General features: G+C 44.1%; 2 protein-coding genes across 5 annotated transcripts in view; one reads left to right on the forward strand and one right to left on the reverse strand.

Moving 5' to 3' along the window:
* The window catches only part of fam222ba (family with sequence similarity 222 member Ba), a 29,692-nt gene extending 13,894 nt beyond the window's left edge, over positions 1-15,798 (forward strand). For all 3 annotated transcript variants that reach the window (XM_030745952.1, XM_030745953.1, XM_030745954.1), the window contains exons 2-3: positions 5,944-6,071; positions 12,133-15,798. In XM_030745952.1, the coding sequence (XP_030601812.1) occupies positions 5,990-6,071; positions 12,133-13,841 (1,791 nt within the window). In that variant the 5' untranslated portion in view covers positions 5,944-5,989 and the 3' untranslated portion in view covers positions 13,842-15,798. The remainder of the gene's footprint in view (positions 1-5,943; positions 6,072-12,132) is intronic.
* Positions 15,799-16,772: 974 nt separating this feature from the next.
* On the reverse strand, positions 16,773-27,667 carry trpv1 (transient receptor potential cation channel, subfamily V, member 1). 2 transcript variants are annotated; one of them, XM_030745950.1, is made up of 16 exons: positions 27,448-27,667; positions 24,832-25,066; positions 24,526-24,683; positions 24,275-24,427; positions 24,023-24,160; positions 22,209-22,507; positions 21,841-22,017; positions 21,570-21,746; positions 21,387-21,482; positions 21,212-21,282; positions 20,104-20,269; positions 19,957-20,023; positions 19,432-19,757; positions 19,231-19,352; positions 17,992-18,113; positions 16,773-17,911 (listed from the first exon to the last, which is right to left on the reverse strand). In XM_030745950.1, the coding sequence occupies exons 2-16, from the start codon at positions 25,038-25,040 to the stop codon at positions 17,832-17,834; spliced, it is 2,361 nt and encodes a 786-aa protein (XP_030601810.1). In that variant the 5' UTR covers positions 25,041-25,066; positions 27,448-27,667; the 3' UTR covers positions 16,773-17,831. The 2 variants fall into 2 exon arrangements, with proteins under 2 accessions (XP_030601810.1, XP_030601811.1); XM_030745951.1 differs by lacking the exon at positions 27,448-27,667 and adding an exon at positions 26,883-26,939.
* Positions 27,668-27,954: the final 287 nt, after the last annotated feature.

Below are 27,954 nucleotides of genomic sequence, written 5' to 3' on the forward strand. Positions count from 1 at the left end.
CTGACCAGATATAATGGCAAATTCTTCCACACTGAACATCCTCCTCCTGCTGGCTGAAACTTGTTTGGTGGTTCGTCCCTTTTTTTTGGTGTATAGCTGTAAGATGGCAGCCATTGAGGATGAGGTGTTCCATACTCAGCTTTTTGAAAGTTAGAGTATCTGGGTGCTTGCAGAGCACTTCATGTTTCTGTACTTGATAGCACAAATGCGCTTATGCTCTCAAAATAGTGAGTCTAAGTATGGAAATGAACTATTTTAGGTATGTTGAGGCCAAATCGCCTAATTTCCTTGACACAGTGCGTTTTCATTTGTGCGAGTTGGGACAAGTTTGTCAGGCTCTTAGTTTTGTACATCAGTATAATTGTTTTGCACACTGAATATAATTGCAGTACATCAGCTCGCTTGTTTAGGTTTCTTTATCCTGCTTGTAAGACTACTGTGCAATTTGTTACAGAGAACACACCAAGCGAGCAACTTGAAAAACCAGCTGCCCTCAGGTCTGGTGATTTCTATCATTTGCTGCACATACCACAACACACACACAGACACACACAGATAACCAATGCTGCATGGTAGTCTAGTTAGTAGACCATAATATTCTGAAACAGCAGCCTGTGACTCAGCACATTGTTGTCTAGTGTGATGTGAGTATATGTGAAGATAACAGTGGTGGCACCATTGAGGAGATGAAAGGAGCAGTGATGATAATTGCGAGCGCTGTATCTGGTCGTGTGATCTGATGGTTACCGGAAGGCTGGATTAGCATTAGATTCGATGTGGTTATGATTCTTAAACTTATACAGTACCGTTGTCAAGATGCTACAGCCTCGCTAGAGTAGCACTCTCACTGCCTTTTACATTCGCTACCAACGATCAAGTCAAATGGTAATTGCAGTGGTGAGCAAAGACTTGCCCAGTATGTGAATCTTATCACAAATGATTTTTGAACAGCCTCTAAGTAATTTAAATGTGTGCCAGTTGTAACTCTTCTGAGCTGAATTAAAAACTGCAAGTAAATCAGTTCCAATCTCTGGAGCTGCTTTATGAAATCTTTGCTTTCCTCTTCTTTTACTGTATGTCAGATCTTTTTTTTTTTTTTTTTTTTTTCTCCATCCCTCAAATGTTTTAAGAGTCATGTCTGAGAATAGGCTGGCTTTCTCCTCACTGAGGCATGCCCAGCTTCTGGCTGTGCTCTCAATGGATTTGCTGCAGATAAATAAATAACTAGGCTGGCATCCCTCACTTTGGATCCCCTCTGTTTTGGCAGGCCATCCACACTGCATTTTCTATCAGGTGTAAACACGTCTGTCAAACGGCGCAGTCAGGGGCCCCGACATTTTGGCATTCATGACGCCATGCATGCGCCACTGCCAGTGCTTTCTGCCCGCCCGTCTGACCTTGGCTAGCCTTGACATGGCTGAGCACACTTAGCTCTACCTTCCACTTTTGTAGGGCTCTTGGGGAAGCCAAGCAGGCTTAAGTGGCTGTTAGTGAAACTGACCCCAAGTTGAGGAATAGACTTTGGCTGGCTGTCCTCACAGCGCTGATGTGGTACATGGGTAATGACCATGACATAGCTGCGGCATAGATACCCGGGCTAGACCACGACACTCGCAGCTGGATATGTTTTCATTCCCTCGTCTCGCTGCCATTACTGTCATCATCTCCACTGTGAAGAGCCATGGTCATCATCCAAGAGCCTCCGAACTACTGACAGGACAGGACGAATGAGGTCAGCTTGATACTTTTCTCAGGTTCATGGCGCACAACTCTCAGAGTCTGCGTCCTCATCGTGAAACCAGCTCTCCGTGTCTGACACCTATGCAAAGATTTAGCCGATCCAACTGTGGACTGTGTGGTATTCTGGGGGCATGCTGCCTCTCTCCGCTCCACATCCACCATCTCACCTCAGGGAACTGTCACTCTTTCATCAGTTAGTTACTGAGCATTCATACCGTCTCACAGTTGTTTCACAGACCCCTCCCTCCCTCTAAAGGAGTGCAGCTTCAAGTAGCTGTCTTCCTCTCTCCCACAGTATTGCAGCAGTTTCCTTACTTGACAGATTTATCCCTGACACACTGTCTTGCAACTTGGAAACCACTACTTTACAGACTCTCTCAATTTGTGTCCAAGTTGAGTTTGGGTTGGTTGTCTTCTCTTCCTTTTTTTTTTAACCCTCTGCTTATGATCTTGGCTATCTCCCACTCTCTCACCCTTTCTCTTTTGGTGTGAGATAACACTCAGGGGTTGATTTGGGGGGGGGATCTCTGCTGACTGAAACGCAAACGGCCCGTCCCGAACGCCTCGGGATGTGCTGGAGTCATCAGGATTCATTGTGTGAAACTGTGAACCAGCCTGTCATAGCCTAACACGCCCGTGTCCCTCAGCTAGCAGCAGCGATCCTTTCTGCCTCTACTGTTTGTGCAGCCTGATGGGCTAATGAAGGCCGTACCAAAGTGTTATTTCTTCCCACCGTGCTCAAGAGCCAAGGCTTTTTTCCCCTTTCTTTTGACAGAATACTCTGGCTTGGTATTCAAGGGTAAAAAGCTGTTCTCATCTTCCTGCTTTTTTTTTTTTTTCTTCTTCTTTCTTTACCTCCTATTCAGAGACTCAGCTTGCAAAGAAAAGTAATTTCACTCTCTCTGTCCCTGAGAGAATCAACACAGTGAAGTTGCATTGAATTCTTGCTGCAACATTTTTTTTTTTTTTTTTCTTGGCTCTATTTCAGACCCATAACCTGGGGGTAAACATGCAATTAAAATAACAGCAGCCTGCTTTCTCCTCCACTCTCCTCTCCTTCAGCTGTTAGCAGAAGCCATGTACAACATGGTGACTAGGCTCTCCTAATTGCTTTTGCTCATAATTGGTATAGAAAAACTGCTAATATTCAACCAGCATCCAAACATGCTTTCTCACCTTATTTTTTTTTTTCATTGTATTTCTGCACAAATATTGTACATGTCTGCTTCTAATGAGCTTATTTTTGGTGTGCAGTCCTCCCTTTTTTTCCTCATGCATCTCTGCTGCTGGATATTTTAGTAGATGATATCCTATGCAATTAGCCTGATGCTATTTCCAAATTCCTAACAAATGCAGATTATAGTTGATGGAGAGGATATTGATCAAAACATTCAGCACATAAATGCAGTCAGCTGGTCTCATTTCCTAAATGGCTTCCATCTATCCTCTTCCTCCTTCACTTCTCAGGAATTTATTTTTTTTTTTTTAACTTTCAGATGGCTTTCTTTTTTTCCTTCCCCAGTGAAGAATGAAAAGAAAATATAGGTCAGCTTTTATGTGAGCAATTTGACACATGACACAAGCCATGCGCATCACTTGCTCAAGTCCTGCTTTGTCTTCTTGCCTTTATTTGTCTATAATGAAAGCCGCACAGTTATTCACACACTTTTATTACGGTTCTATGAGTAGCTGGTGGAGACTTGCCGAGTCACAGGGGCCCCCCTAATACTCTGAGAACCCCGTGGTGTCTGTCTGCACGGGGCTGATAGTGTGAGACGCCTGGCTAAAATCCACCACGCCAATCCCTGCTCCACAGGCCTGCCCAGCTGGCTCGGCTGGGCCTCCATATACCCAACTGTGTTTCCACTTATAACAGGAGTGGCTTGTCTCTGTACCACAAGGACTATTAAGTCATTAGTGCTGATATTTACCTGAATGGATGGGCAGCTTGAGGGTCAAGCCCTTGTCCAGAGTAGGCTAAACCCCCTGCTTGGTGGTTGGAGGGCAATTAGGACAGCCAGCAGGCGACCCAGGCATGTGCCAATTACATCCTGCTGAGAGGCACCTCCAACGTTAGTGAGCTCAGTCCCTGTCTGGATCTGACACTCTGTCAGGTGTTGTCATGCTGCTTCTGATACAAATAGTCTGTGTGTCGAAAGCCTCCGTGGGGGTGTGCGCCTTTGTAGAAAGTGCCACTGTTTAGTGTGTGATGTATATTTGAAGTCACTGTGGCAGTGGTGCTGAAAGGCGAGTCAGTAGACGTCAGGCTTCTGTCTGTTGGGTTTCATCTCCGCCTGCTCTGCGCTGTAAAGCAGAGCGTCAGCTTGGGCATTACCATAGGCTGACCTTTGCTGCTGCACTCCCCACTGCACAGTTTTCTGACATTCAGGGGCGCTGTGGGGGAGGTAGGAAGGGGGTGGCCTGTTGGCTTTTTTTTTTTTTCTCTTTTGCCTGTAGTGTGTTGGGGTGTGTGTGTGTGTGTGTGTGTGTGTCCGTATAACAAATTAACTGACAGTTTTGGGGTTTTTTTTTTGGTTTTGCCCCCCCCCATAAAAAATCCCCATCATTTCACTGTCTTGCCATCATTTTGCTTTTGAAGCCCCTAACAAAGACACTGTTGTATTTGATATTTAGTTTTCCTCCACCTCGAACCTGCCTGTTGTCAGAGAGACTGCTGTTATCTTTCTGTGAAATCTTGGCATCCTGAGAAATGAGAGAGGGCTGGAAATCTTGCCTGCTGACATCAAGGTACCATGTACCTAAAATCCTTCCAAGGCCAGAGGGAAAAGAATAACATATCAGCCCAATTAAAGTTAATGCATGGTGACACGCTGAATTGAGGGCAGGGATTGCTGCCATATGGCAGTCCAGGCTGTAAATCAGAAAGCGCAGGAAGGGGAGGAGGATGAGAGGAGCAGGAATGGAGGCCAAGCAATAGAAAAGGTGACGCAGCATCAATGCCACTAAACGCACCCTCAAAATCCTCAGATCCATCTCAGGACTGCATCTCCATCTCCCACCTTTACCCACTCACCCTTTTTTCCTTTCCTCCCCACTTTGCCCCTGCAGAACCCCAAAGTACAACGCCCTCAGGTATCTGTGTAGAACTGGCAGCTTTATTAAGGGTTGTTGGTTTTTGGGTTTGTTTTTTTTTTCCTCCCCCCCCCCACCCCTCTCACTGGAAGGATTTAAATGAGCTGTCATCCTGACCTTTTTGAGCTGCTGCTTTTTAAAGCAAGTTCAGCCCCCACCACCCCAAACCTGCCACCCTTCTTTCTTTCTTTTCACCTTTCTCTCTCGCTTTGTCACTCTTTCCTCCACTTGTCTCTTCTCCCTGCAGGGGGGAAGACACTTTTAAGCCATCACCCTGCGGCAGACAGGCATGCCAAGGTTGTTATGTGGGTAATTGCCTCTCTCATAGACGCTGTTTGTCTACGCACACTTGCCGCCCTCCTCTGATGCCACACAGCAAACGGGGAGGGCACGGACTCTGTAGACTTAATTTGCTCCCTGACTGTTCTTCAGTGCTGATTAAGCAAGCATCTGTGGTGTTTTGAATACAGCAGTAAGCCAAGTGGAGCATGGCTAACGTTTTCTCGCTCTCTGTTACATCAAGTTATTGCACAAAGTGGCAGACATTTATGGGAGCCGTAGCCGTGTTTATTCATTTCTTTCCACCCCGTCCTGAGCTGACTCCATTGTTTAATGTCCCCGAAATAAGGGCCTCTTTGAGGTCTGGAGGACTGCAGTATTGATCAGAGACTCACTAACTTGTCAGAGCCAGGCCTCTCGAGTGTGTTCTTTTCGGGTGTACAGGAGTCATTAATTTCCTCTGCCATGGTCTGATGGAGGCAGAGAAGTGCGGGTTGCAGGGTCCAACTAGGTGACTAACATGCAGGTCGAGGAGGAGGAGGAGGAGGGACTGAGTCGATTTAAAGCTGCCAGTCCCTCAGGCCCAACCTGCCCGTTTTACTTCAGCTGTTTGATGTTTAATTGAAGTTGTTATTGGCATCAAATGTCACCTTACCCGATGCTCCAGGTGTGAATCAGTTTCTAATTGAAAGGTAACTATGTCTCCCCCAGCCCTGTGCCTCAGGGGACCTGCTACAGAGTTCTATTAGTCCGGACCCAGCCTCTGTATCGGCACACCATGTGCTGCCTTGCAGTTATGTCTGACCTCTCCCCCTCTCTTTCTCTCCACAGTGTGAGGAGAAGTGTGTGTCCCATGTTGCATTAGTGTCTGTGTGAAATGCTGGCCTGTCTGCCAGGGCCAGGTGACCTCCCCCTCCAGCTTCTCCCCCACACGCAGATGAACACTGGACTTCAGAAATGTAAGTACTGATCTCAGGACACACACACGATTAACTACCACCACCACCACCATCCCACACAACAAACCAAGCTGTTACAATCCTGCTGGCCGCCCCACATTAGATCCCCATGCCAACCCTGGCCTGGATCTCTTCTGCAGCTCTGTGTTAAAACCAGAAAGAGAGTGAGAGAGAATATTTTAGTGCTCCAGGACCATAGATCTGTCTTCAAGGGAAATTAAGATGAACCGCACCATTAATTTGCTGATGAAAGGCGAACTGGCTCCCTCCCCCTCTCATCAACCCTGAGGATCTGTCTGCCACAAGAGTGTGGTCCTGTGTGCTTACTGCAACATTACTAACACATTCATGTGTTTGAACATGAGCGTCTCAGCTACTTTTCACCATCAGGAAGAGTCAGTTACTGTCAGACTTGCAGACAGATTGCGGCTGAGTGGTTTTGCCCCGATGATCTTGTAATGTGGGTGAATTTAAGAAGCAATCTGCTGGCCTGGTTTAACAGCAGACTAGTCAGTGCTGGCCCACTGAATTCAATGTGTTTGAATTTTACAACTCGACTGCTGACAAACTTGGACACTTTTAGGTGTCAGCAGCACAAATGGAGAGTTGAAGTCAGCAAATGCTAGTGAGAGCTCAGACCAGCGAGGATGGAGGAGACTGATACACAAAGAAGCAATAAATCGCTGTTGTTGTCTCTCTGTTGTCTTTAGGAGTGTAAATGCATTCACATTTTGTTATTAAGCTTGATCCATTTGATGCCAGCTCACAGTCATACTTGCATTTTGTCTCCACTACAGCAAGCTTTTTAGATACATCAATCACTGAGACATTATGCTCAGTTCTGTTGGTCAGCTTTATTGAAACACACAGAAAAAAAAAGTCTCCTTTTCCTCCTGTCTCCTCTGAGTGGAAGCTCAGCTCCAGGCGTGACCCATTTCTACTGCCATTTTTTTTTTTTTCCTGTAAAATGCTCCAGCTCATCAAGACTGTAATTTCAGAATCACAGTAATCAGCCAACCCCCAGGAGATCAGCGAGCGCGAGGGAGTCTGCTAAGTGCCAGCGTCTGTTGCCTCACTCAGGCAGACTTGTGACATGGTACAGCCATCAGCCAGACTGTTTCCCTGCTCTTCCTTTATGTGACACACTAAGACACATCAGAGCACAAGGCGCAACTGGAGCTCAATTTGTTTTTCTGCCCAGCACTGTAATTCATTTAGGTGATGGAGCACGCGTCCCACAGCACGGCCATTCCTAGAAGTGTAATTTCAGTCTTTTTTTTTTTCTTTTTTTTCTCATTATCATTTTCTCATAATGCTTTTCCTTCTCATCTGTTTGTCAAACAGACAGTGTTGCATCAAGAGCTACAGACCCGAATTTCATTCGGACTATATCATTTTATCAAAGCGCCATGGGAAAAAAGTGAACTTAAAAAGAAATGTGCTGTCTCGGGTCGCCTCCTTTACTATCTATAATCAATCACCTGTAGCTCACCTCCTGCATGTTAGCAGTCTGTGCAGCTGTCAGGCCTGAACCCTCGAGTAACACTGTGCCGTCTTCCTGCTGGCTGTCCGCGGGGCTCACTGTCTCTCCAGAGCTCTATCGCTTACCCGGCACAGAAGATAATTTGACAGCTTGACTCCATGAGAGATGTGCTCGACTGCTTTTAGGTGAAATTCATAGACTAGTTGTCACTTGAAATCTTTATTCAGTGCACTGACAAGTCCCTACAAAAAAAAAAAAAAAAGGCTCAGATGGGAGGTTTACATAATTAGCTCCTATTTGTTTTCGTATTCTTGAGCTCAAGCCTTTCAGCTACTCTGTGCTCCCTAATGCAGAGTCTTGTGTAACACAATCTCGTCTTTGACACTTTCCCACCACTCGATAATCACCAAGAGCTCCGAAACACCAGGCTGGCTGCGCCCTGCCTCTTCTCCTGCGGGAGAATCTGTGCGCAGGAGAGTCATTTAAAGTTACGAGCTTGCAGGCTGCTGTCAGAGGCAAGGCCGGAGCAGCTGCTCTGTTTATCATCAGGGAGTGTCTGTTAACAGATGACGGCTGTGAAATGTAAAGGCTGTCGGAGGAGCAGGTCAGGTATGCTAAGAGACAGCGGTTCATGAAGAAAACGGCTCATCTGCCAGGCAGGACGAATCAAGTGCCAGGAAGTGGCCCTTGGTCCTGAGTTCTCACAGACAGAACAAACTGTGAGTACAGCTGGGCCACTTGGCTGGTTTTCACATCTTAGTCCCTACTGAGATCAAAAGCAGCCATCTCTTCCTCCCTCCTCATAATAGTTTTCATTTCTTTTTCTTTTCTTTTTTTTCGAAGGCTCTGCTTCTCACTCTGTCAGTGTGGAACGCTCTTCAAAACTTGGCAAAAATGTAGGGAGGTGGCTTCGTGTGAGAAACCAAATTCACATGTCTAAAGTGACACAGAAGCTTCAGACCTAATTTCCTGCTCTTGTGTGAAAAATGCAATTTACAGCAGCATGAGCTCCTGCTCCCTGCTGCTTAAACCTTGTTCAATAAAAACAGTAGTTTGAATAAAAGAAACCCTAATTAGTGCCTGCTGACTGTGCACTTGTGTTCCAACTAGCTAGCTTGCAGTGGGATAATTAGCGCGCGGCCAGACTGGCCTCTTTCCCCTGCTCCCTCCCTGGAAACGTGCTTAGCTGGAGATCTGAGAGATGATGCGCTCGTAGCCACCAGCAGCCGCCTACAAACTTCACTCATATTCCTCATTAACCCTCCCTTGATGCTTTAAGCCCTTCAACTAATCCAGGTTTCAGGTTAAGGTTGAAATGCTAATAAGCTACACTTGCTTACTAGAACCCATAATCAACAGCTGCCAGGAGCCTTAAGCAGATGTAAACAGCAAGAGGTCGATTTTATCCACTGTTTGGGGGAAGCTGCTCTAAACAGTAATTTACCGATTTCATTACACATTTTTACAGCGGTTCTGTTAAACCCTTCATCCTGATTTGCCTTTTTTTTTTTTTTTTTTCCCTCCCCTAAAATGTCGGCCTAAGCTGTGTTAACAATGTATAATCCCTTTTCCAATTTAATGGATTGGTCACTTTCCATTGGCAGTGCTTTCTTTGCTACTTGCCTGAATCTTACAACTTAAGTTTAAAACTCATTAGACGAGTGCCAGTGGTGAAGAAATAACCCTGTATGCAGTTACATGTCTGCTGTTGGCTTTTTGTTGGGTTTGTTTGGCTATAGTTCTCCATCTAAACATGAAAATATGAAACTATACACCCCCCACACACCCCCAATCCATTTGAAGTTCTGTATTAAATAAATTTCTCTATCAGTATGCAACATGTTCATATTTATCTTCTGAGCAAAGCACATTTCTCTTTGGATCTCTCATGGGAACTACAATGATGTTACATTTAAAGGTGCTGCTGTAGTCATCTAAAGGGAACCTGTTATGTTCACTTCCAGCTGCATATTTTTATGCTTAGACTTTTTTTGCTCCACCTTGGTGCCGTTCATCCTGTCTGAAACGAGCCTCCTCGCTTTAAACCAACTTACTTATGAAATGTTGTGTGTCATTAACAGAAATTGCCAACAACAGGTGGGTGGGGCTTCTGTGTGCTTGAGACCATATTTGAGACGTCATCTCTGACATCACACAGAGCTAAGAGTAGAAAAAAAAAAAACTAGAATGGAGCGGTCTAAAGCATGACTTTCAGTTCACGGGGATTACGTTCATGTGTGCTGACTTTCGTGTTTTTAAAACTTTGGCCGGCAAATATGACAGAAAATAAGGCAGAGCATCACGGCTCCATTTTAACATTCTGCCACGCTATGCACAATCTTAGTATCATCTAGAAGATTTCATCCCCGTAAAATGATAAAAGATGTTTTATTCATGGCAACAGATGATGTACTCTCTTCCCACCCACTTACAACCCTTTCTGCAGCTACGCTGACATGAGGTTTTGACAGCAGCTGCAGACCACAGAGGCTGTGCCAAGATCTTCCAAACTGATCTCTCAGTACTGGGAGCAAATGACTTGCATTTATTAATGTGTACTCTTCTATACTCTTTGCATAGAATGCTGTGCACGCTGTAGTAAAGGTAACCTACTAATGCTGGAAAAACCGAGTGAGGTTTTCTAGTTATAATCCAACTTCCTTTGTTTTTATTTAGTCTGTTTCTTTGGCACAATGGAGTGTCATTTTCAACAGGCTCATTAATCATTTCCTGTATTTGACAGGTGAAACCTCTCCTCAGCATGTCTGTGTGCTCCTGTGTAAGTGTTCATTTATCTGTGTTTGCTTACCCTGGCATTTATTCAGTGACAGACATTAGGCCTCTGTGATGGCGGGTGTCAAGCTCCAGCTCCTTGGCCCAGACCCCTGCATTAATGAGGCTGCCATCAGCAGGCTGAACGCTTAGTTACAGCGGCCCCCTGTGTGCCGCCCTATGCTGGCCCCGCACATTGCTGCCCATTGTTTCCTGTTCACAAATAAAGCTCGAATTAATTAGCCAGTTGGCACAACTCTTGGTGCCGGCTCGTCAGCGCCCTCCATTCAGCTCTCTGCCTCATCCCACATGTCCAGTCTCCTGCTGTGAGACCGTGGCCGCATGAAACCAGTCCTCTGCCAGAATTTCAGACTTTTAAAATTACTGCTCACTCAACAACAGAGAAGTAGGCAGCATGCTGTAAAGACCTGTTTTTACCTGAGCTGAAAATTCCCCTCTTCAAACAGAGTGAATTAAATGGAGCTCAGTGACCGTTCAGAGCCCCGATTCTCTCCACACATCAGCTCTACTCATGCCCATCAGTCAGAGTTGTGGTGGAAGTAGGTCAGACTGGCAGGGCTGAGGTGATTGGGACAGCAGGGATAGAAGTCTGCCATTCTTTAAAACAGTAATCAGTGACACGTTTTTTTTTTTCTTCTCTCTTTTTTTGTGGAAGTGAGCAGAGTGTGTTAAAACGAAGCACGCAGTCACATCCACCGAGACTGAAAATGGGCACATTGCGTACAAGCCGTTGTTGCCTGAGCCAACACCTGCACGATCCTGTCACAAATTTTTAAAACAAGCTTCACGCGTGCACAAACACATTTGGCATTGTTAAATTTAGCCACAGTGCTTAGCAGGTGTAGCAAATGTCTGCGAGCTGAGGCCTGGGAGGTGTTCCCACAGATCAGAGACGCTGCTTCTGTGTCTGATTACTTGTCTGCTGTCATGGAACTGTGCTCTCTGCGTCTGTCTCTCTCTTGCTTTTTTCCTTCTCCCCTTGGCAGCCACAGGGGACCATCACAGCCTCTCTCATTTTTTGTTTATTTTGCGATTTAATAGCGAGCAGTACAGCCCACCCTCAGATGCATTCTTATTCTTTGCCTGGATAATGCGTCAATTAAGGCCACTAAAAGCTCCTGACCTCAAAGTCCCCAACGATACCACCAAATTAGATTTTAGACTGGGAATGTGTCGGCTGCAATAATTCTGCAGAGACTGAGATCGGAAATCTTTCTCTTTGTCCTCGTGAGACGGGGGTTTAGGAGAAAAACAGGGAGGTATGGAATATGAGAGTGCGGTCCAAATCAGGTTCACTCAGATGCTCAGATTACAACTGATGTGCTCTTTTGGGCCATATACATTTCTACCTGAATTAAAGCTGGGGTGGGCAACGTGTTTTTGGCATCAGTTGTTTTTAAAAAAAAAAAAAAATCTATAATAACCTTTCAGTATATGATAATTTAAGTGGTCTGAGTTGAAACTAGACTCCTGCGCCTTCTCTGAGATCTGTTTTCATGCTTTAGAAAATGTAGCCCATGGCGGGAGACTTTGGCCAATCACAGGTAAGTGGTATAAAGTATAGGAAGTAAGACAAATGGAAGGCTTTGACATGGGAGAGCACAGTGTGAATCCAGCGTCAAGTCAAAAGTCATCATTTAGAATTTCTCAAGCTTTCTGTTTTCAAGTTGTATTTTTCCCCTCCTTTTTCTAGATTTTGGCCCACTGCCTAATGTGTCTTTCATTATTTTCCTACCCTCCTGCTTTCTGCTTATCACCTCTGATCTGTCCTCTTCTCCACCTTAGGGGACACCACACAAAGGATGAGATCCGCTCCGTTTCCAACTCCTGCAGAATTGGATGCATATGCTAAGAAGGTTGCCAACAATCCCCTCACCATCAAGATCTTCCCCAACAGCGTTAAGGTCCCCCAGAGGAACCACGTGCGCCGTACCGTTAACGGGCTGGATACATCAGGCCAGCGCTACAGCCCCTACCCTTCCTCTCAGGCCAGTGCCAAGACAGGCCTCCTCGCCATTGTCAAGGTGCCCACTGTCAAAGGCATCCTGAAAGATTTTGACGGCAGTCGGGCTCGCTTGCACCCTGAAGTCATCATGAACCCTCCAACGGGACCCTATCAAGTGGCTTCAACCAGCACTTTAAACCACCAGGTGCAGAACCTTCCCCGACCCCAGCAGAGTGTACCCCTTCCACCGCAGGATCCCCCTCAGACTGTACATATATCCCTCCCTCAGCAGCAGGTTCACACCCAGAGTCTCAGACAACCTCCCCCTATGGCCCAGCATCCTCAGGGCCCACCCAGACTCCAGACTCAGTCCCAACACCCAGCTCTTGGGCACCCACAGGGGCCACCTACTGTCATGCTCCAGCAGCAGCACCTTCAGCAGCAGCCACCACCTGGCCTGCAGGGGAGCCGAAAGCTTCCCGACGGCGATGCACCGCCTAATGTTACTGTCTCTACCTCAACCATTCCACTCTCTATGGCTGCTGGTCTGCACCAGGGCCGCCAGGCTGACCTGAACACCATTGTGCATCAGATCAACCAATTCTGCCAAGCTCGGGCCCAGGGTGCAGGAACCACCTCCATGTGTGAGGGCCAGATCGCCAACCCCAGCCCCATCAGTCGTAACCTGCTTATCAGCGCCTGTTCCAGGGTGTCCATGCACAGTAACCCTGCTACCCCTGGCTTCCCCCCGCCCAACTGCATCATTGGCTCTCAAGAAAAAGCCACAGCCCCAGTGGGAACGCACCCTCCACCCAGTGTGGCTGCTATGAACCACTTGCCTTCCAACCACACTGATCTCAAGCAGCAGCACCAGCTGCAGCAGCAGCATCTGCATCCACATCAGAATCAGCAGCAGCAACAGCTACAACATACCACACAACAGCAGCAGAAGATGCGCTCTTGGAATCAGCATCAGTTGGCTCATGTGCCCCACATTCAGAACGGTGGGACCCACCTCTGCAAGCAGCCTTCCAGGGACCCCACCTTCCATTTTAAGGGTATGGGCTACCCTGCAGAGGTGTGTGTGGGTCAGCCTTACTCACTAAAACCCCCTGTAGAGAGGCCCACTCCCTCCCCACCTGTCAACAACGGTATGCCCGGCCCCATGGCCCACTATACTAATGGTCACTACTTCCAGTCACATATTTGGAACAGCAGCATCCTACCCACACCCAACAGTGACAGCTCCGGGTCTCAGGACATAGCCATGCCATTCCACGGTGCAGGCCCAGGAGGGTGCACCACACTAGACTGTGGGCCCCCTGGGGCTCCCCATTACCGGCTAGGATCAAGCTCCTCCACCTCCTCCTCAGCCCAGACTAATCTGATGCAAACAGCAGATTACTTGGGTGGGGACTTCCAGACGCCCTATTTCCGCGATCAGAATCTAGGGTTGATGGGCAAGATGCACAGGCCCCCTCTGAGCAGGGTAGGTCCAGAGGTTGGGGATGGCAGAACCGCTCTCATCCAGCACCCAGGGTACAGATAAGCTATGGCCTTGTCTCCACAACTGTTATCAACACCCTTTGTTTAGTCTTAAGAAAGGAAACACATGAATAAAACTCATAACTTAAGCAAATGACTGCTAATGTTAAAGAGGGTAAAGTAATATATTTAATGAAGATCAGTAGTTTTTTTTTGTTTTGTTTGTTTAATCTTGCAAGTGATCAATTGCTACTTTTAGGTTTGTCAAGGAGTGCTTCTACCTGGCACTTAACTTTATCATACTTTTTATTACCTGCTTTTTCCTTGATTATATTTGTCAATCTGTGTGCCTGGATCTTAAGTGATCCTGTGTCATTTCTACTTCAGACCTGTCGCTAAAGTTTCCTTATGCATGCAAGAAAGAAAAGCAGATCCCTCTCTGAAAACAGTCTACTGATAGATTATTTTCTTTCTTTAACAGGACCATGTCAGGAAATCTTTGGCTCTGACTAGTTTTATTAAATTTTCATTTTGAAGATTAAACACAGTCACTTCAGGACAGAGCAGAGAGTAATGATCACGTTTCAGTGCAAAGCCATCAGTTATGGAAATCTACAAAGTACAGCTGGAGTCTGTTCCAGGAAGCAGGTTCAGTTCATTTGAGTTGATGGGAAGCTCAGTTTGTGCTTGCAGGGCAGCCGGGTCAATCAGCTCTGAGTACGTTCACCCTGAGTTATGTGTGCGTTTAGGTAATGAGGAAAAAAAAACAAAAAAAAAACAGTCATCAGTGGAGCTCCGGTAACAGGATTCACTATGGCAACGGGTAAATAAAGAGCAGAGCCTCCATTTTTAATCCAGTGAGCGCTAGAAATATGAATGTGTCAGTCTGTCACATTTTTTATTAAAACAAAAAATTAACAGTTACATTTTATCCAGCATTGTCATAATTTATGCAGTTGAATGATACAGTTGGAATCCTATCTTTTTATAGCATAAAATATCTGAAAAAATAATGACACTTATTCGCTTGTAACCTGAAGGCTAAATTACAGGTGATAGCAGCTGAATATCAGAATATGGATCAACCAGATATGATTTGGCATTTAATTATTGCAACATCAGTCTGTTATAATGATTTTGGTCATTCGCAGTTGTGTTACATTTGCTCAGTAGCAGTTATTGACCTTATTTCATCAGATATTTAAAATGCTGTTGGAACACATTTAGACTGTCTCAGTACCCCAGTCATCCTCACTCAGTCATCTTCACCATCATATGCCACTGTGATTAAATGGGGTGTAGGAGTCTTTATCAAGTATATGATAGGAGACAAATGATTGTCTAAAGCATCATTCAGATGTTTTTTTATTTAAACAGGGATTATATCAGTGATGTGCGGTTTAGCTAAGAACCTGACGGCTACCTTACTGTCTGCAGAGTTATAAAGATTTTATTCTGAGCTCAGATTAAATCTACTGTCCACAGATCGCTGTCTGTCAGATCAGTGGACTTGATAAGAGTCCTTGGGTAACAAAGTTAATATTCAACCAGAAGAACTGTTAGGCCCAAATGTATGTAAGAGACTTGATTTGAAAAGTAACATCTAGTTTCTCAAACTATGTTTTGCTAAAATGCAACCTAACTCTAACTCTAACTAGGCTAAAGAAAACCTGCAAGTTAGGTTCACGGTCAGTTATGCCAGTAACTGACCCAGAGTTTAAGTGATGCTTCCCTCACCTCAAGGTTAACAAACTTACGTTCTGGCTGAACCTGCTTTCTGTAATAGGCCTCAGGCAGAGCTTGCAGTATGCACATGTGCACAAAGGGTTTATTGTTTTTAAATGTAATTATTTGTATAATAGGATTCTTCAAGATTGATACCTCTCTGTCACTTAAAGAAGTGTGTAATCAGGTTGTTTGTACATATTAAAGTTCCCGCAGGGAGCGAACAAGTTTAAAAAGTTGACGCTTTGGTCCTGCTTCAAATGCTGCAATGAATTCAGGTGTTTAAAAAAACAAAACAAAAAAAAAAAAACCAGACTGTGTCAGTGCCACGTTTGGCAGCGAGATTGTTAAATGTTTATGATGAAAAAAAAGTTGTGATAAAATTTACTCTTCTACCTTTTTAAAGTGGCCAAAGTCAGGTTAACAAGGACACACTATTAGGAAGCGGTGCCATTGTTATGTTTGTGTCCTTTCCAGATCATGTTTGTATCCGTGACAAATGTATTTACTTGAATGTTTGAGATGACTTGTTTTGCAGGTATTGAAAGGGACAGACAAAAAGTCTCTGAAGTAGAAGAAATGTGCATTAATGTCCTGTAGGAACTGACTACACGCCTAGCCAGATTTGTGGTCCCGACAGCGGGTACTTCAGTGAACTAAGATGTGTTGTTGCTACTGATTCTGATGTGAAAAGACCAAATTGATCACTTGCAAGATCACTCGGAGGTAAACAAACCCGACTTTTAAGTGAAACAGCAAATGCATTGTTTATTTTATTGTACACTGGCTTACCTACTAGACTACTGTAACTTTAAAGTTTAATGATTGTGTGTGAATGTCGCCTGCAGATGTGGGAACAGTTAAAGGTGAGTGTGTGAGCAGTAGAGAGAGAGAGTGTGTGTGTGTGTGTGTGTGTGTAATAACCCAATGGCACCCATGTTTTGTTCTCCTAACCCCCTAACAGCCCTTAAAAAGCCTTAAGTGTTTGGTCCTTGGACTTTCCTTTGAAAATGAGCATGGTTTAATGAAAACCCCAAATAAGGAGGAGACGATGGTAAGGATACACAGAAACAGCAATTTTGTTTTCTTTCTTTTTTTTTTTTCTTTTTGACTTTTTACTTTAATGAAGTTTTGTTGAATAGGCAGAGCAATTCCTTAGAGATTCTTTATTATGTAAAGTGAGAAAATGAGTAATATTTTGTAATTATATATTTTTAGCAATGTGTAGTTTCTGAGCTGTAACATTTCCCCCCTCCCCCCCCCCCCCCCCCTCAAGTTTCAAAGCTTCAGTTTGCAGTTGTGACTATTTATAATACTTGATTTGCTTGTTATTTAAAATTTATTTTCTTTCTTTGATTCTTTTACTGTTGCTGTGAAATGGAAGAAGGTCCATAAGCCTTTCTTTTGTGTCATTCTGTACGACAGATAAGAGGCAGGAGCGTGAGCGTTGTGCTACTCTTTTTGTAATATTGTAATAATAAAATAAAGTTCTAATTTATGCTTTGAAGTGAGTCTGAACTCGGTTTGCTTGAACATTAATTTGTCTAAATTAACAGCAGGCGGCCTCGCTGTTGTCATCCTCTCTGACAGTTCGGGTAGCTTCACACACTCGTCTCTCACATCATCAGCCTTTAGAAGCCACTCAGTGTTTCCAAAGGCCCATCTAAGCCACATATAATTTGTAACTGTGACAGGTAGAGCTAAAGGTGGTGATTGCTACACCAATTGCTGCCGCTTCGTGCCATTTATCCACGCCGGAACAGGAAGTGGGGTAGACAAAGCAAGCTGTGAAATCTGCAGGACTACGTGGCCGCAGTAGATTTAGCTTGTCTGGCTGTGATGAAAATGGGTCTGGTATAAAGGGCACGCAGCGGGAGGGCAGGATCAGCACCTTCGTGAGCTGCATTACTCCATGAAGGTTTTCGAGCGATGCCAGAGGTGCCAGCAGGTTGTGGCCTTTGAGCAGCGGATGTGCATCCAGTTCACGTGCAGGAGCAGCCTGTGGAGAAGCCTTTGGATAAAATTTTCTGTTTTTAAAAGGGTGATTGGTTTGCTATTTATGCAACACTTGTTGCACAGCATTCAACACTGATGAATTCTACTTTTTATGGTGACAGTCAAATCTAGACGTTGGAGGTGTTTCTCGCTTATTGCTGCTCATCTCAGTGAAGTTGTGCCTTGAAGACTTAATTTCAAAGCGAGATGACACACTGGAGTATCAGTCAGTCAAAAAAAAAACGCAGATCACCCATGTCGGTTAGATTTCTTGGAACAGAGAGGTTTGAATGCTCAGGTCAGTCAGGCTGAGCAGCCAGAGGGACGCTCTCAGTTAGACCGGTGTCATCTCTGTGGACTCGTAGGACTGCCACCGCCTACTGCCCTCCCTGAATAAGACTCTCCAGCTCCTCCCTGTGGGTAGAGGAGGAAATGTTAATGGACTTGAATTACTTTCCCCTCTCACAGAAATCCATGCATTCATGTTTCCTCACCTCTTTGTCGCCTGCTCGGCGGGGTTTCTGAGCCTGGCTCCTGGACGCGATCCCAACATCCGGGATCCTCATCGATTTTGACCAGGTTGCTGTTCCATTTGTTCCAGTTGACTTCCTCCACTCTGAGGAGACAAGAGGACACATGCTCCAATTACTGTCTGCTGTGTGACACATCAATCAGCTGTCAGCAAAATTAGTGAAGAACACGGTGTACTGTGCGGCGATCGATCGTGCTCACACAGCCGCATCTTAGATGAACTCTTCAATGCTAAACCTTTGTTCCTGCTTTATGAATGTGACTTTATGAAGTTTGCCTTGCTGCTGCTCACTGCAGGCTGGCTGACAGAGATCAGTTTTATGCACGGGGTTTGTCCAGCTCGACGTGAAGAATCTCACTATGAAAACCTGGCCAATATAGTCAGATAACTCTAATAATATACCTCATACATCATCCTGCCTGTCACCAGGAAACCTGCTGCAAACCCACAAAGACTGACACACATGCAAACATTGTGTTAGGACCAATACTGCCCAGCAGAAACATGACTAATATAACCAATAACAAAATATACCCCAATTTACGACTATTCAATCATCAAATAAGACAAACCTGTTGTTTTCTCCAGTCTTCATGCATGTCTGGATTAATCTGTAAGAGTTCACTAACACAGATTCTCTCTATTTTTCTTTCTACAGCCTTCAGGGAGCTGAGATTGAGTCCACCCAACCTTGCCCTTTGCCAGTATATCACTGGAGAAATGAGGCCTCTAACTCCGCTTTTCTCCAGTAGGGGTTAGGATAAGGGTGCAGCCGCCCCGGAGGCAGAAATTTCTTGTACATCCCCGAGCTGTATACTGATATCCGCATGCTAATGCATCGTTTTTGTCAAAACATGGACAGAAACATGAGATGGCACTGAATAAAAGGTTAGAGGGATCACTAAAGACAATGTCTGTACTAGATTTTATCAAAAACTTGGAAGTTGCTGAAAGAAATCTCTTAAAACCACAAATGTCACCCCCACGGTGGAGCTCGAGTAAATATCAGAAGATTACCAAAGTTAGTAGAATACATTATTAAAAACTTTATTTATTCTAATCTGCCCTGAACAGGTTTTTATCTGGTTATAGGGACATAATAAAAATCTCAGTGTGCAGGGTATTTGTTTACATCTCTAATAAGCCATTTGAAAATGTAGGACTAACAACTGTATTGTCACTGAACTAAACTTAAGCAAACCTGAAACACCGCCGACGGTCCTTTCCAATAGCAGTGCAGAGATTTTTCTCCACCCCACAGCGAAAATGCATCCTCAGACAGCAGGGCAGCCTCCTCTCCATGTCCAGGATGGTGATAGCCCTCTGAAAAAAGTCACGCCGTTAAATTAAACACACTTGACTTAAATAAGGACTCAGATCAGCCCTGAACACTTTAACTGACTTGTAGCTTCCAGATGCTGGTGGTCTCCAGAGTGAGCTTCTCCACGGTGCGGTTCATGAGGGCGATGAGCATGTTGAGCAGCAGGATGTAGGTGAGGATGATGTAGAAGATGAGGAGCACGTAGAAGACCTCTATGTACTGGTAATCCTGGATGAACTCCATGTCACCCATGCCAATGGTGAACTTGAAGAGCTCCAGGGTGGTATAGGAGATGTTTGAGAAGCTGGGTTTGTAACACTCCTCGTCAGCACTGACGGGGCCATAAAGCTTACGCTTTAAATCAGTGGTGTTCATTGCGGGAGGCTCTTTAAGCAGGGTGACCACCGCTGTGACAGGAGACAGAAAGCAGATTACCTACAGCAAACCCTCCATTCACAGAACACACTGCAGCTTCTATCCCTAAACACTCTTTTTGTAAAAGGGCTTAGAAATGTAGGTAGTAAATGCCCAGAGTTAGATTTTTCAAGTCAGAAATCATTTTGTCTCCATGACCACCTTTTCTCATTTTGAGAGAGGATTTAATACCTGCTGAAAATCCAAAGAGGAAAACCATGTAGACAAAAAGGAAGCGCAGGATATCGCTGAGGATCATCTGCAAACAAGAGGAGAGAGCGAGAGCTTCAGCGATGAGATCAGTCACTGATGTGGTGCTGTGCGACCTGTGAGGACTACCTTCTGTATCATGACACTGTAGATGCCCATGTGCTTGTTGCCCCTGGCGAAGTAGAGTATGTTCACCCAGCTGAGAGCAAGACACAACACCAGGAAGCTGAGGTACTCCTTCTTCCCAAACAGGAGGAGCCCAGTGGTGAGCAGGAAGAAGCAGCCCTGCACAAGACTATGAGCGACAGCAGCACTGTCATCCTGCACAGCTTTATGTTGCAATGATGCAAGTAAACACAAATTATTAATATGACTACTGTGGAGTTTTACTGCACTGTACATCATCCAGGAATGATTTAATTACAAAGTGTTGTGAATAACCACTCGTTTATATTTTTATTTTTTCCAAAAGAAACCTACAGAAAATATTTAATCCATTTAAAAGTTGTCATGCTTGTCAACATCAACCATGGCCGTAACCTCAGGGGGTTAATGTGGCGTTTTGACTGCTGTATCACTCTGCAGAAGGAAGTGTGCATCTACCTGTGACCAGAAACTTATACCTGTGACAGCATGAAGGGACATAAACATTAAAGGTGTAACAGAGGTGGTTTAGTAAAAAGAAAGTAGTTCCTAAAGAACTGTTTGCAAAAAGGAGTGTATTTCATCCTTCCTTCCTTCCTTCCTTCCTCCGCTTATCCAATTTAGGGTCTCAGGGAGCTGGAGCCTATCCCAGCTGTCATAGAGGTGAGTTAGACCCTGAACAGGTTGCCAGTCTTTAATCTGAAAACTGCTGATAGCTGCTTCCAGTAAGCAACTGCTTTATCTGACTTATCATATTATTGCTAACAAATAACTTTTCTAACTAATCTAGTGATTACAGTCTCTTAACATATTTGTGTATGACTGCGTTACTAAGAACCTTTTGTGTGTTCATGTGAATGCTTCCACGTAGAAACTCCTTTTTCTGCTCGTTACTTAAAATTAATTTATCGTTAAATCACGACTGCTGCAGTCATTTTAAAAGGAAATGTGAGTAAAGTGGCTTCAGTTGATTGCTGCATGAATGCAAGCATATCCTCCTTTTGGTGACTCCGTACCAGGAATAATGCTGCATTATAAAGGGGTGAGAAAACTCCACAGGGTACCTTTAATTTTGAGTGTGTCCGCTACTCACAAAAGAATCTCATAATAACCGTCAACCAGCAGGGTCTCCAGCTTCGGTTGTTTCCGCTTCATATCTATGATCTGGGGATTTAAATGAGGTAATCAGTCATATTACTGGTGCACAGGTTCCACTAGGTGGTGATATAAGAAAGCAGATATACACAAACACAAAGGTGACTACATACCCCTATGATAAAGAAATAGCAGTTTGCGATTGTCGTCACCAACCAACCAAGAATGTACAGGTAATCGTTCAGGTAGAGCTCAGTGGGAACGGGTTGCTGTGGGGCACAGAGGGAGCAACATCAACATGAGCACAGGCCTGTCTGCGACAGTTAACACAGCTCAGTGTGTGTCGGCCAGCTCACCGTTTCTGTCAGCCACCTCACAGTTACATTCTCCTTATGGTAGGCTATGAGAGTGAAAATGAGCAGGTACACGAGGTAGATCAGGAAGTTGAAGAAAAACATGTGACGAGCAAACCTCTCCCACTTTTCTTCCAGCACTTGGCACAGAGGCTCCGTCTCGAGCATCTCGTGACGGTTCTGAGAGGAGAAAGGAGGAGACGCGTGTCTTTAGTACACAACAACAAACAGCGGCCGCAGGTGCTCTGAGTGGTGTCAGGATGCTGGGACTCACAGGAATGTCGCTCCCATAGATCAGGATCTTCAGCACTGAGTTCTCCTCACATGAGTCCACAGAGGCCAAGTCGTACAGGGAGCAGTGGATGGGCCCATAAACCCACTCAGTGAATTTACGGGACAAGTGTTTGGTTTCGATCTCTTCGAACTCTCGTCTCAAGATGTGTGAAAAGAGCTGTAGATAAATGAAAGGAAATTTAGAGCATGAGAAGGTCTGATCTCATTCTGAGAACCCAAAAACCCACAGAGAATCTCCAGGACAATACTTTCTAGGCTGTTAGTGGTAAAGGAGGCTCATAATTATACTGATGGCTGTAGCTTTTCTCACTCTGTACTACTCCTAATGTCATCCATGCAGTGTTTTACCCCAGTCTTGCCATTCTTGGCAGCCATCTTGAGAGGTGTCAGGCCCATCTTGTTCTCGATGTTTTCCAGCTTCACATCGGGATGCAATTTTGCGTTGAGCTTAAGGATACGGTCGTACATGTGGATTATGAATTCTGTGTTGTACTTGGAGTTGTCAGCCACCGTCACCAGGGCATGCAGGACTGTGTTGCCTTGAGCATCTGCCATAGTAGCATCTGCTCGCTGGTACTCGTTCTCCATGAGGAAGTCCACCACGTTGGGCTGGTTGGTGCAGGCTGCCAGAGACAGGGGCAGCTCACCTGCAGACAAAAATGGGGCAATATTTTAAAGTTGCTCACTGATTTTTCTGCATCTCATTCAGAGTGTGTAAATTGTGTCTAGCACATCCAAACCTTCAAAAATTCAAGCTGATCAATTTATGCACAGCACTGTGCAAAAGTTTTAAGCCACCCCTCATTTCTTTAGATTTTGCTTTCAAGGAGCCAGACTTTCTTGTAATTTTTTAAAGTGGTCTTGAGCGACAGTTCTTCAGCTCTCTGAAGGTCGTGCAAAGTTTTTCTTTGGACATTGGCTGCTTTTTCACTCATTCTCAGACCAGTCTTTTGTTCCCATTGCTTTAGTTGAAAAATGTTAAAGATAACACAGTTTGACAGACATAAAAAGTAATTTTTTTTTTTTTTTAACCACCAAGGTGATTCCCAAAGAGTTATTAGCTGAAAACTCAGCACATCAGCGTGGTCTGCAGTGTGTCCTTAAAAGGTTTGAGAAAACATGACAAGTGGAGGACAAAAGAAGAAGTGGCAGGTCTATAAAAAAAAATATTACTGTTAAATTCCTGTATTACTAATATTGTTAATTTTTATTTCTAGATTCCCTCTGACTTTGAAAAAAAAAAAAATGCAATACTGGAAAATTCATTTGCAGAGTTTTGGTACCAGAAACTTTCTGTTTTTCTTTGTGATCTGTTTGCAGTCACATTTCTGTTGATTTTGATGATGGTTCTGATGTTTGAGCAAACTCTGGCTGCATATGAACAGTCTGTGTGGAAAACAAAACATGATAAAATGCAGTCTTGAAACCACTGACTGCCTTTGTAAATAATGACTGACTGAACAGGAAGTCTTGGCCCAGATCGCTACATTTAAAAATCAACAACTGCTGATTGTTTCATGTTTTATTAAAGACTATGGTGTTACACACCAAAGGGAAATGCATGATATATAGCTTATATGAGCGCCAAAGGTTATGTAACAGTGTGTAGATAGTGATGCCATCACAGTTAAAGGGACCCTGAGGAGGTTTTGACCACTCACTGTGCTGTTGGGACAGATTCCAATGAGCAGTGTTTCGAGCTGTTTTTACCTTTTGTTCAATTAAAGATTAATTTTTAACACACAGATTTATTGAGTTATCTTGAGCTCAATCTTGATCCAGACTCCAGATTTAAAGGTATATTAATCTTTTAATTTGCTGACATATAATTCAGAATTCTGCATTTTGCAAAAAGACTGAATAAGAAACTTCAAAGGTACGAAGAGGTGCTGTTTTGGAAAAGGAAGCAACATGCCCAAAAATACAGGGCACCCTTTCCCTCCGAACAGCCTGCACACTCGTCATGTATACATAATAGAATAAATTATTGATCAAAGAAGCTGGGGTGGCATATTGTTCTTTCAAAAAAATTCATACTTTCGGTCCGACACTGTAACAAAAATGACAACATAACTGGGTGACTCATCGTGTGTGTGTGTGTGTGTGTGTGTGTGAGAGAGAGATCTTTGTATGAGGTCTCCTCTGCAGCAGGATGTGCTCACCAAAGTAGAAGTTGTGGTGGTTGTGTGACTGGAAGAACTTCCCACAGGCTTTGGCGTGGACGTCGGCTCCTTTGCTGACCAGCAGCGTCACATAAGAAATACTTCTCCTCTCAATGGCTATATGCAGAGCTGTCTGGCCTGTAAGAAAATGAGTCACATTTCTTCACAGTCACATACAGGACTGGGAAAAAAATTGCTGTTACATGGATATGTTGACAAATTAAGGCTCCCAGGTGCAGGAAAAACTGTCACCTTTGTAGAAGCTGTCGGTGTAGGCTGCGTTCACAAACTCCTTCATATCACCCAACTTCTCTGAAATGTCGATTAATAACTCCACAGTCTCATTCTTGCCATCTTTGAGGTGCAGCAGCGCTTTCATTAGGGCGGTTTTACCGTAGGACTGATCTGTGGACGTAAGCACACATCAACCTGGTTAACGCACAGGTCAGCAGCTTTGCAGCTGGTTGCAGCTGTTTCGTTATGATGCGTCCTCCAGCACTCACACAAAGTGTCGGAGAGTTTCTTCATGTTTTGGTGCAGATACTGGTAAAGGCCGTCCAGCTGTCTAACATCTCTGCTGGCCACTGCTTCAAACAATCTGTTGATGTTAAACGTCTTGCTGTCTCTCTTATGATCAGGCTGGTTCACACCTTGAGTCGCTCTATACCAAAAAGGAAAAAAAAACAGAGAGCAAGGTTGCAGAAGGTTACTGAATCAGCACTTCAGGGCTTGATAATACGCAGCACCCATCCTATAATGAGTGTTATACTGAGGCAGAAATCATTTTATCACTGCATGGAGAGGCTCACTTGTCAAAGTTGAGATTGAATCGGATTTGAGGTTTCGTTCGCTCCATTTCCTCCTGGTAATCAGTGTCCATAGGAGCCTTAGGGGCTTCCTGGCCCATACCCAAAGCAGAAGCCAGTCCATCTTTCTTAGTCTCCCTTTGCCGTAATCTTTCCTCCTCTGTCCTGTCGTCCGTCTCCAGAGAGAAACCAAACATCTCCGATTTATTCATTTTTCGTCTCTTCGTACTCTTGTGATCTGCGTGGAAATACAACACAAGTGTCCATCAGCCAGACAAAAAAACAGCAGATTAGGCTTAAAACTTTCCTTTTTGGTAAAGCTTATAGTTAGGGCTGGATCAAGTGACCCTGAACCACCCCTTAGTTACTGCAATAGGCTTAGGCTGCTGGGGGGGTTCCCATGATGCACTGAGTGTTTCTTTTCATTCACCTCTTTTTACTCTGTTTATAACCCATTTAATCATTAGTTATTATTAATCTCTGGCTCTCTTGCACAGCATGTCTTTTCTCTCCCCTCACCCCCAACCAGTCGCAGCAGATGGCTGCCCCTCCCTGAGCCTGCTCCTTCTGGAGGTTTCTTCCTCTTAAAAGGGAGGTTTTCCTTTCCACTGTCAATTTGATTCAATTGAATTTTATTTATATAGTGCCAAATCGCAACAATTAGTCATCTCAAGGCATCCCAACAGTCAAAACAACCCCCTATGAGCAAGCTTTTGATGACAGTGGGAAGGAAAAACTCCCTTTTAACAGGAAGAAACCTTCAGCAGAACCAGGCTGCCATAACCAGTTGGGGCTGAGGGGAGGGAGACAGGCCCGTCGCCAAGTGCTTGCTCAAAGGGGGTCATTTAATTGTTGGGGCATCTTGGGGTGACTGTTGTTGTGACTTGGCGTGATATAAGCTGGATTACTGTGGGAGCTTTCAATTCAAAATGGGCATAAAGTACAGCATGTTCTGATTTGTAGAGATTTTTTTTAAGACTATTACTGTTTAACATCCAATAACTACCATTTTCTGGTGTTTCATTTAAATTTTAATTAGTTTATGAGCTTTATTGGAAAAAATAAGAACTTCTTTAGTAACTAAGTGAGGCCCATTTGGCCTTCAGAGATTTGAGCCAGCAAACCAAAAACAACACAAATCTGTGTCTACAGTAAGTCAACAAGGTTTTGGTTAAACTGTTGAAAACTGTGTCACTACACACTGCTTTCTTTTCATCGGTTACAAGCCAAAGGTCGATATAAGCCACTGAAAATAATGCAAGTTAAATTGTGTAGTGTAGCCGCATTAGCACAATGTGAAACCACAGGGGTTCGTCTTACTCATCTTTAAAAGCGCAGACATAGTTTTCAGACATGTGATGTTTCTCTTCTCAGTGACTAACAACAGAGTTTTTATTTAGAAGTTGACTTCCTTGGCAACAGTACATACACAGCACTTGATCTGGTAGCTACTTGCTGCTTTGTGTTATAATCAGTTCGTTTACAGTCTGGTTACACATCCAGAGTCAAAAAGAAAGGATTCCCCCAAAGTCCAGCTGATAGTAAACAGTCTATATTCTGATAAAGCAAGACATGTTAAAGTTTCGTGGGAGCATACAGAAATCTTTGTTGGCTTCTTGTTCCCCTTTCCAGTCTGAAAATGGGGAATTAGTGACTCAGAGGACACTGTTAGACCCCATGAAAATCACGGGTGGAGCACGGCATAAAACAAAGGACTGAAAAACAGAGAATACCACATTTGCTTTCATTCACAAAGCTCAAATGGAAGCAACTAAACTGATTATTTAAACACACACATCTAGAAACGTTTTCATCCTCCCAACATCATGTCATGCTGCGTTATTTATGACTTATTGATCCGTGCCATCCAGTAACGTGAGCCATGTTTTTAGTCTGCACAGACAGACTAATAAGGAAACTCTAAGGCACAATCTAAGACATTTTTTTTTTAACTGTGTGAGCCAACATGCCATCTATATGAGCACTGAAACATGCCATGGCAGTAGTACATTCTTCATAGTGTAAAGAAAACAATAACAAACAAACTGACTCACCAGATGCAAGTTTTCCTCTTCTAGACTGTTGTTTTTGCTATAAAAAATCTGATCTTCATGTTAAAAACAGCGGGCGGAGCCCCTCAGAGACATGGGTGTGTGAATCCTTTTGTGTTCTACGATGCACGCTTAGCGTTAAGGGAAATGAGATAGTAGGAGCAAGACAGAGGGAGATAAAATGACCTGCCCTTGAGAAAATTAGAGCACTACACTGCAGGCCTGAGTGCTTAAAAGGATGCTGTATTGACCACTACAGGACATCACGAAGTACCCCAAAGGAATTCAGAAGCATGTAATGCACCCACTACCAAGAAATCATAGATATACTGGTGCAAACACAACAGAGCTTTTTGACAAATTCGGAAAAGAGGAGTTAACACAGCAGATTACCGCTGTGTTAACAGCATTTATGACCATTTTTTTAAAAGAAAAATTGAATTTATAGAATCCAAACAAACCACTGAAGCACTTAGCCTGGAAAAAAGAGCCATGAAGCAGAAGAACATACATCAAACATACTCATGCTGATCAGAAAATGAAAATAAATCATAAAGTAGAAACCTACCCTTAAAAACGCTGAAGATTTAAGTCTTAAGTCTCCTTTTTTAGTAGTCCATAAAGCTGCTGAAGTGCTTCCTGTCTGCCTTACATGCCTCGTTGCATTGTCGGTGTAATGTGCTTGTGTTTTCGTGCTGCTGTGGTCGTGTGACCTGATGTGTGGTTGCACAGCATCTGCCTGCCAGCAGTAGCTGTAGAGCTCTCATAAGACTACTTCCTTCTTTCACAGTTAAAAAGGTTGCATGAGACAGTTATTGTGTGCACAAGATGGCATAAGCAAAACTGTCACTGGAGTGGGAGCCAAACCAGTCAAAACGTTTATCTGTGATCATCTTTATCCAGTGTGTCTCTGAGTGCTCTCAAAGCACCTTCGTTTCAAAAACCAAAACTCTATACGAGATTATAATTCTGGTTAACCTTTCAGAGCTCACGCAGGCAAAATAACACATTCAAATGTAACAGTTGTTGAAAACATTCAAAATCCAGGACCAAATTCAATTAACAGTGATTTATT

This window comes from Archocentrus centrarchus, chromosome 14 (genome assembly GCF_007364275.1).
Source record: "Archocentrus centrarchus isolate MPI-CPG fArcCen1 chromosome 14, fArcCen1, whole genome shotgun sequence".
Classification (NCBI taxonomy): domain Eukaryota; kingdom Metazoa; phylum Chordata; class Actinopteri; order Cichliformes; family Cichlidae; genus Archocentrus; species Archocentrus centrarchus.